Raw genomic sequence first — 10,582 nt, forward strand, 5'->3', positions numbered from 1 at the left:
ACGTATTCCCAGACAAATGTTGTGTTGATATAATAGGATTTTATGATGCACTATAGTAATTGTGTATGTAGTAATTGTGATGCAACTTATTTTTAAACAACAAAATAATATAATAATAAAATTATATGAATCAATAAATTATCGAAATCAGGTATTTACCATAAATAAATAATTTACCATAAATACCATTGGTTTTATAATTGACACTGAGTCGGCTGTTAAAGATACATTTTAGTAATAAACATTTCCGATAGAAATCAGTGTCATATTTGTTGTTCGAAAATAATAAAAAATATAATTGGTTTCTATAATTGTCACTGGTTATTACTACTATCTTAATGAAAACCCGTTTTGAAATTCTTAATAAATCGATATATTTTTTTTTATCCCTACAATTTGTATTTATTGAATAATAAGTTTGTCGTACTATACAAGACTTTGTCAAAACTAATATTAAGTTAAAATTAATTATTTTATTTTGTGTATAATAAACTAATAATAAATAATATTATAATATATATTAAAATGTCTGGAAATGCCGTAATACGAGTACGATATGCACAACAGTACTGCATAAACGTAACGATAATTGTTGAAAATCGTATCAAACTAATTTGCACAATCTATTGTAATTTTTATTGTATCGTGTATGAGACGCTTTAGTCTTGATAAAAATGAATAATGGATCATTATGTACCTATATCAATCGATTCAATGCCATGAAATGGACTTAAATGTATGAACTGTAAATTCAAAATCTACAAATTAATACTTATACTAAGCTTTGGAAGTTGTTCCATTTGTAACTTTTTTTCTGTTGTTCGGATTCATTACTAAGTAAGTTATAAATTATTAAAATCTAAAAAATGTCACTGTAACTTATGCAATTTTTAACATTTTTTCGGTTTGATTGCAATTTTGTTGATTTTTCTCGTTTAAATTATAATTTTAGATATTTTTAAATATTCTTCACAAGATTTAATTGTTTTTTTCTTTTTTTTTTTTCGTAAGAAATAAAATAACGATGTGGGCCGTATCAGATATTAATATAATGCAAAATAATATAGTAATAATAAATAATAAATTATGATTATTTCGGGCTTAGTCGATTGTAATGTACTATCAGAATATGTGAGTAATATCTCACAGAACTAATATTTACCGGGATGAACAGTAACTAGGTTGGGTTGTAAATGATATTTCTATAAACGTTTGATTTATTTTTTTTTTTTATTTTACAATATTTTTTTTTAAAACAAATTTAAATTATGTATGTATTAATACAACGTAAATAACTATTCCGACGATACATACGACTCATGCTTTGAGGATGCTATAAATTGTATTAAAACTTACATTTTGACATGTTTTATAGGTATTTTTGAACGAATCTATAAATATTTTGAGTACTTTTGTCCGTAATCATTTTGCCTATTTTGGTATAATTTACTCGTCCGGAAATCTTCGTGCGCATGACGCCGTTGTATAGTGATCGTTAATTTAATTTTGTAACTACTTAATCGGCGGTTCCGTCGTTTTGCCGGTAACCGTTCCCATTGACCTATTCTGTTATTTTGTGACGAGATTAATAGGACTACCCAGCGAAACAGACGAGAAGTCCTGCAGAATGATAATTTCCTCCATTTGCGGTTCGACGATTAAAGCGAACCGATGTCGTTTCCTATTCCCTCCAACGCGACGCTGCAGCATATTGTTATCCTTCCAGCACACTCCGTCGGATAGTACCATTATTGTTGACGGTTTCCGAATATGAAACTACGTCTCGTGTTCCTCGTCTTCGTCCTGATCACAGGTAAGTGAAATACTGAAATATATGTCTAACTATAATCTTTCGGTCGATTTGAAATTTTACGCGAACGTGTTAAAATTTAACTAATGTTGTAGAAATTAAACGATTTAAATTTAAGTTTTCTCGCCCATGAAAAAAAAAACAACGTACAATACGTCATATCGGCTATTAATAGTTCACCATAATAATATGGTGACTCACAAGCTTATAATTAATCGGTATGATTGAAATTGTAATATTTTTATATATTTTTGTTTTTATAGCTTTTATGTTCAATATGGCATTCACGTAAATATTCACAGGACTATTTTCTTAGTTGTTTTCTCCTTAAAATTGTGACCAATGTTTTTTGTCTTTATAATTTATTAAATAATAATGTTAAACCAAAAGACCGTAAACAATACAATATACGTAAGCGTAATTATTAAATTATATTATTCGAATTATGAAAGCGTCTAAATTCAATTTACATACTGAAAACACTTGAAAAGTTTTAAATAAAATATATTTCATGCGATCGTATTACACAATTACTTTGCGTAATTCGTTAATAATGTTTACTCATATGCCTATTGGACATCATATAGAAAATACTCAAGCTTCCCTTTTTTAGGTGTAACGTTAAAATTCGAACGTAAACGAATTATTTTCATTCGTACATTTTCTGATTTATTATTATTATCGGATCTATAATTTGTGTTATACACGGTTTAGAACTTACACGAGACATAATTGTGTTAAATTTCATCGGACTGAAATATTTTTATTATTTTTCACTAATAACAATTTTGATTTCTCACGCAGAATGTTGCGCACTCGAGTCAATATATGATAATCATCTCACATGATAACAAGATTTCATGACTGCGCGCGTGTATATTTTGCGTTATTGAAATAGACAGGAACAACACCGGTGTAATCCCGAGACGACGTTGATGGTTTCTCATGTCGTTTTTTTTTTTCTTTTCCTCTCGGACGCTTTAATAACATTACACAATATTTTCTTTGACGTCATTCGCGGAGATTATTTTCCATTGCAAACTTCGTCCGTTCGCTCGGTGCACAACGATATAACGAAATTATACGACTCGATCGGAATATGCTTCGACGGGCCCCGGGCACGGTTCTGCAATCGACGAAACGCGGAATACTACCGAATTACGGATTTATTTGAGCTTGTAATCAAACACGGGAAATCGGTGAACCGTCACATGCATGCGTCACGTACAACTATTATATTATATGATCCGGTGCAACGTAGGTAACGTAATTATTATTCGAATTCGCCTGCTGGTACAACGCGCGCGCGTTCTATAACTACTGCGAGATGGTGTGTCACACTCGTACGGCGTTCCGGGAAATCCGTCGAACGCTGTGTTTGATACGCGTCACGATTTGAAAAATAAGTCCACGAAAACGGCAAACGCACCGTAATCACGCAATTTCTTCGTGCGAGGGAAAATTTTATTTTCATTTCAATACATTTTTCTATCAACATTATACAGTGCAAGAAATTGCGTACGCCACGAATACATTTTACAATACGATATAATCCGCGCAGAGGATTTTCGAATAAATGCATTTACCCGTTTATTAAAACTTATTACTACGATAAAACGGTTTATACATTATAGTTTTTTTTTTTTATATTCTGCTCGTTTGATGTGATTTAAATTCGTTATTATTATATCTTATTCGTTAATAAGCGTCTAGGATTTTTTCAGCCCTTTACTTATCGCACCCGTGGACATAACATAATTGTTCTAAATATTTATAAAAGTAGCCAAAGTTCATTGCTGTGCGAAGTACAGAAAATGCGAGCGCAGAAGACGATAAAGTGAAATGTTTGAACATTTTATTTAATCGAAGAATCGTTATAAGATTTAGATTTTAACGGGGTGTAACATTTTTTAAATAAAAAATAAGAAATAACAACAGCCTTAGTTTAATGTATAAAACTAAACGCTGAATTTTAAGAGTACAGGCTATATCTATTCTACAGTTTCAGTTTTCAGTTGTTACACAAAACATACTCTTATCCTGGCTATATGTCACTACCTCCCCCCCCAATTTTAAAATTCAAAGCCAAAGTTATGGCATTCGATTGTGCTTCGTTTGTGCTTGTTTGTGCTTCTAATTCCGTTGTTTTTGCTCAACTCCTTCTCGAGAAATATAACTTTGAAAGTTGGGGAATGAAATGTTCTCCAGCTACACTTATTCTTACGTCTCTGGTGAATAACAGTTCACATAATTACATTTTATTAACTATATTGATGTCAAACACATATTAAAAATTATTTTTACCGTTGCTCTACATGCAACTGAAAAAAAATCATTTTATGACCAGTACACACCATGTGAAATAGCAAAAGTGTATTTGAAGCAATGGATTTGTTACTCATACAACTGCCTATGATCAGATAATTATAGATAGCAACAGCCATAAAGACAATGACAATTTACAAGAAAAGTCTGTAACGATAAATTATATAGATAATCCCATTTTCCAAGAAATAAAATGTATTTTTAACCTCTGTATTGAAAGTTCAAATGACAAATCTAATAGCACAAATGATTGCGATAACATACAGTTTTGTCCAACAATTGCAAAGTGATTATTTGATTTTAGTAAATTGATATAATTTTGGTCAGCCTCAATGACAGAAAACATAAAATTATTTTTACGTACTTAATAATAAATTATTTTAATCTATCAATGTAGGATGAAGATGAGAGTAGCTTAAAAAAAAAAATAAAAAAAAGTTTTAAATGTATGAAATGTTACCACCAAAATGCAAAATTGACTTTTACCAAAAAGATGCTTGTAAATGTTTGTTCTTTGGCGCAAAATATCTTAACATGGTTTTATGAAAAATGTAGCTAAAAATATAATATTTTAGTCGAGAAGTGAACACTTACCCCTTGTCTGATTGTAGCAACATATTTGGTTTTTACGACAAACCAAATAGTTTACGGTTATATATGGTACTTCTTTTTATTTTCATCCTTTGTCTTTCTCCCAACTATTTGGGGTCAGCCACCCTTGTTTTAAACCTTCACTTGTCTTGAATTTCTACATTTCCTACGCACACACCAACGACCCTCATATCATTATCAATCGTATCCAACCATATTTTCTTTGGTCTTCCTCTTTCTCTTTTTCCTTCAACGTTCATTTTCATAACAAGTCTTACTACATTTGTTTCCTCTCATCTCATCAAATGCCCAAACCATGTCAGTCTATTTTCTCACATCATTTCTACTATAAACGCTACGCTAATACTACCTCTCACATATTCGTTCCTTATTCTATTTTCTCTTGTCACTGATCCATCTAAGCATTCTTATTTCCTTAATATTTATACTGTGTTCTATTCTCCTGTTAACCGTCCAACACACTAAACCATATAGCACCCATATAGACATAGTTGCTCTCACGGTTATATATCAAAGAAAAAAATATATAAATATATGTAGAGAGTTATCATCAGAGACGCAAATAGAAAAAAATTATTTCTACAAAGGAAAGTATCTGGTACATTTGCCAACATTTAAAGTTGTATTCCTCAAGAAGAAGTTGAGCACAAACTATGGGATTGAAAGCACAAACGAATAACATAACTTTGGTTTTGTGTTTTCAAAGTGAGAGGGCCAGGGACATAGAGTCTTTTAATCGTATATAATAACACATAACGTAGTTTTGTAATCGGAATAATTGTATTTATATACAGATTTAATCTGTATATAAATAACGTGTTATAAAAATGAATGTATTATTAAAATGAAAATTTGAATGAACTTTCTCATTATTTACAAATAAATTTAAGGAGATTATCTAAAATTGTTAAAAAAAAAAACCTCTTAAGTACGTCATAATAACCATAAATAATAGGATTGCAGCAACGATGCGGTCTGCCCATTTTCAACACTTTCGGTCGCATTTGCCATCAATTGTTTTATTTAAATATACATGTATGTATATACTTTTATATACTTAAATAAACTAAAGCTTTCCTTCACACTTCAACATTCATAGGACTGGCAGTAAACATTAATATAATATTAATTGAAGTGTGTTAAAGTTTTATTTTGGTTTTTCGAAATTATTGAAGTTTATCATGTTATCATTATATACATATATATTCGTACATTTTATTCAACATTTTATATAACCAATATAATTAATGTAAAACAATACAATTTGTTAAGATATATATTGCAATTTTTGGACATAAACTAGATTTTTAAGACGTTTCCTTCTATAATCTAAATGCTGATAAATATAGTATTTCGAGTTTTGATAACGTTGGAGCAACTTTAGGAGCTATCGACTGACCTAGGTTGTGTGGATGTATGCGGTGTATGCGCATTTTGTATATTGCAAGTTTGTACGAATAGTCCAAACAACCAGTGTAAGATTATTTGTACTGCGTATGACATGGTCTACTCGTGATCGACGTTCGTCACAATTTGCTGGAAATCCGTTTATGCAGTGTTAATTTTTTTTTTTTTACGAAAATAAGATCTGATAACGAATGACGTGTGACAGTCAAAACATTGATCTCGTCAAACCAAGTTCTTTGCAAGTAAGATGATACTTGGTAATCGTTACCTATTGTTTGAACCCTATGTAGAGGTTCTAAGACAACTTGGGTGGGCCAACTCCACAATTTCAAAAGTTTATGATTGTCACCTAAGCGAGTTGCGAATTCTACAGATTTGCGAATGCTTGCTAACCAGGGACGGTGCGAGAGGGTAGGTAATAGGGGCAGTTGCCCAGGACCCCGCGCCTTAAATTATAATTAAGGCCCCGCGATTCTGATTTAACTGAACTTAAAATATTTTATTAATATAAATTATAAGACCCAACATTTATTTTGCCCAGGGCCTTGCAAACTCTAGCACCGTCACTGTTGCTAACCATTAGCTTTCGTTTGATACTGATTTCTAAGTTCTAGATCAAAATGGGCGGATTACGTGAAATTGGTTGAGCTTTAAATTTTTCGTTTTCACGGTGAAACTTTGGACTTACAAATTATAAAAATTGACTTACAAATAATTGCAAATAACTTGCAAAATAATGGCATTGATTTAAAACAAATTACAGTATTTAGGTGAGCTAACTTCACGAACGTCCATTTACCGGATAATGGAACTTGCACGCAATGCAAATACTCATTTAAAATATCGATTCGACTGAACCACAGTATCGTCAACTGGTACGTCCCGTCAGATCATCGCAGAAATAACGTCACGTTAAAAATATTGCGCATCAATAATCTTGGGCGTCATTACTATCGCAATATTTACTATTTACTGTAAGATACTTTTAAGTAACAAGATAATAATTTGTTAGCTTCGTGTTCGAACCATTCGTAATGTTTTTACTTTCTAGTAATAGTATTGGTTTGATAATAAAACACAGCAAACAACAATAAGCAACATGAAATCAACCAAAATACCTAGTGGAATATTATTAAAATATAATTCTTTCTTATTTCAAAACTAACGTGCAACAACAAATAAAATCAATTGGAGATATTTTGGAGTACACCACGAAGAAAGTTGACGACTATTTGCACAGCACATCATTTCTAATACCAACCAATAAAATTAATCAAATATTGAAAAATATGATGTAACTATATAGTATACTTGTAGTTATGTATTATAAAATTATTAATCATGTGTAATTGTAAGTATTTTAATTGCTATTAATTTTTAACTCGGATGAAAATGAATTGCTATATCATTGTGATATTTTGATGTGTGATTTTGATCCATATCATCTTAATCTCGTTTTGCCTTATAAACTCCAATAATACATTATTTTTCTAGAAAATATTAAAAATCATTAGGTCAATGAAAATAAAAAGTTGAATCATTAACTGGCCAAGAATAAACTTTATAAAATGCAAAACTTCAAATTTTTCGAAAATAAGATAATTAAAACGTTAATATTTTTTAAATGTTTTCATCAAAACATAACAACTTGATCGAAATTTGAATATTTGTAATCATTAACCATGCGAATCATGTAAAAAAAAAACAACACAATTTGATTATTTTTATTATCTCTGGAGGTATCACAGTACCTAAATTACCACAGTATCACAAGGTATATATTTGTAGTGTAATATACTCGTACTACTCATCATTATATTCTTTATACGGTAATTACTCTGTATTTATAATGCGATTGTTTAAAACAAATATGCAAACGTTACAAGCTTCCTCTGCTATTATTCTCAAAACTTACAAAACACTACTTTTGTCGTGTTCCTATTAACAAAAAATTAAATTTTACGTTTACACCACAAATAACACCACCGCCGGTGAGAGTTCAATGGGAGACTATAACAACGGATTATGTTCAGTGGTGTGTTCCCATGAGGTATACTATATATACGCCGTACACCCTCAACATTATTTTGAATATTCATGGGTGTACTATATATACTCTCAAGTCTCAAGCACTTGACGGAGAAGTACTAAATGCAATCAATTTTACGGGTTTCAATTTTGGCGTTTTTTGTAACAGACATTCAGTTTTTCCTCGAACGATTAATAGGTGGTATCCATTTGTTTAAATAATTTTAATTTCTATTTCTTTATTTACCAATTTAAACTGTTTGTAAATATTTACAGCACTATCCCCACCACCCAAATCGTAAACATTTCCATTTACAGACCTACGTCTGCGTAGTATACTCTCAACAAAATTGATGGGAACATCGCTGTTTTGTTCACAGGATACCGACCGCGGCCGGCCAACGACTTCGCCACTGCAGCCGCCTCGTCTGCCCCGTCCGCCATTTCGGACTTGGTCACCGGACGCGCCTCTTCGTGCAACGATCTTAAGACCGCGGTCTTGAGGTGCAAGACGACCGCCGCCTCTTCTACCGCCAGTGGCGGCAGGGGCGACGGTGCTTACGGCGAGGCCGTGCTAGTACCGTCGGATCGCGGGGACGACGACGTCTCGCGATCGTCGTCACTGACGATCGATCGATCTCAGCGGCTGCTGGACGATTCGGACGGTCGGCGGAAGAGGCGGCGTCGGTGGTCTCGGGTCGACGACACGCAGCCGACGGCTGGTTACCGACGGGCGGTGGTCGAACGGCAACGACCGAGGACCAAGCGGAAGACCATCGAGGACATGATATTGTACGGCATTTTTTTTTTCATCGAAAAACTGGAGCTGACCGTGTACCTGTCGCTGTACAAAATCCAACTGCTCTACACCGCGTTTGTCGCGCCTCTGTTATCGTGACCACGCGCATCAGCCGTCGAGACTGTTGCTGACGTTCATTGTTGTTGTTCGACTGTCTCGCTGTCGTTTCCGATGTCGCCACTATAAATACGACAATATCGTTTTCGTCGTTACCAACGCCACTGTTGGTACCGATGTAACGTAACAATTATACATTGCAATAACATATAGGTATATACAAAGGCGGAACTAGAGGAAGGAAGACGGGGATTCATCCCCGGGCGTAATTTATGTGATTATTAACTACTAGTTTGATATTTATAACTTTGTTAAATACTGATATTAGGTTAAAACTCAACAAGTATGATTGTATATTTATTATTAGAAAACAATTCTCGATAAGAGTACTTGACTATTGGGGTCTATGATGGAGCGTAATTTTAACATTTTCCCCGGTCGTAAAAATTACTGGTTCCACCTCTGGATATACACCTATAATATGTATAGTGTTTATAATTTTTTTTTTCGTTGCCGAAATTAAGTCGCATACTATTGTCATCGTATAATATTAATAATAATAATAATAAAAATAATACGTTTCCTGAGCAATTATATATTATTTATTACTGCTGGTGACGCGACTGCCCCGAAGCGTGAAAACTGCATTGTATATTTATTATCACCATTACAACTAGTGCCATTACTGTGTTATCTGTTGTTCGACACGGATGCGCATTCCCTTCGCAACAGAAATGCGGTTATACGGTCAGTGGTTAGAACACCAGTTGCGATCATCCACGTGTCTACGATAGTGCGACTCTAATACTATATCGTTGGTCACATTTGATTTTTATTGCTGCCAAACGGTTTTGGCATTGTTTTGTTTTTAAATGGAAATCCGTATTGTTTCGAGTGCAAACGGAAAAAATGAGGTTATCCAAATGTTATCAGTACGACCCTCTCCAAGTGTTTAAATTCTACGGACAGTAAAGTGCTTGAAAATGTTTTAAAACAATTACAAATAGGTACATTTATGCGTTCTACACAAATATACCTATTAAGTAATTGAAGTACGCATACATGTATATTGAAATACTTAAAAAATTGCATCTTATATACAGTCTAACGCGTAGTTTTACACTGTAACACGTGTATTGTACTTTTGAGCTTATTATAAATATAAATACTTGTGTTCATATGTACCGTTAATTTTCACTAGTACAACATTACGTGCAGGCTAAAATATATACTTTTGCGTACTGCACGCTTAAGGATTTTGTCATACTCCCCTTTTAAACGGTAACAGTATAGTCATTATAACGAGTAACACATTTAAAATAGTTTTTACTGATAATAGATCTTTGAATTTTAAAAATATGTAAATAATTTAATAAAAAAAAATATAAAATTAAAAACAAATACCATAATATGGAGGATAGAACCATAACGCACTTTTTAATTTCGTATTACACACTTAACATTTAATATTACACAAAATGTGACGTACTGCCCATAATATTAGTCCCTGGTGTTACGTCCACAGTGCGTGTGGTGTACAAGAT

General features: G+C 32.6%; 1 protein-coding gene across 1 annotated transcript; it reads left to right on the forward strand.

The window, feature by feature from the left end:
- The first annotated feature begins 1,659 nt into the window (after nt 1-1,659).
- On the forward strand, nt 1,660-9,295 carry LOC112690650. The gene is made up of 2 exons (XM_025564698.1): nt 1,660-1,813; nt 8,563-9,295. Exons 1-2 carry the CDS (start codon nt 1,771-1,773, stop codon nt 9,078-9,080), a joined length of 561 nt encoding a protein of 186 aa, XP_025420483.1. The 5' UTR covers nt 1,660-1,770; the 3' UTR covers nt 9,081-9,295.
- Nucleotides 9,296-10,582: the final 1,287 nt, after the last annotated feature.

This window comes from Sipha flava, unplaced genomic scaffold (assembly GCF_003268045.1).
Source record: "Sipha flava isolate LNK unplaced genomic scaffold, YSA_version1 51433_pilon_pilon, whole genome shotgun sequence".
Classification (NCBI taxonomy): Eukaryota; Metazoa; Arthropoda; class Insecta; order Hemiptera; family Aphididae; genus Sipha; species Sipha flava.

Bases quoted from the DNA above. Each gene is read 5' to 3' on its own strand.
- LOC112690650 (XM_025564698.1), top strand. From the start codon at position 1,771: ATGAAACTACGTCTCGTGTTCCTCGTCTTCGTCCTGATCACAG. The intron at 1,814-8,562 runs GTAAGTGAAATA...TTTTGTTCACAG, and splicing joins CGTCTTCGTCCTGATCACAG to GATACCGACCGCGGCCGGCC.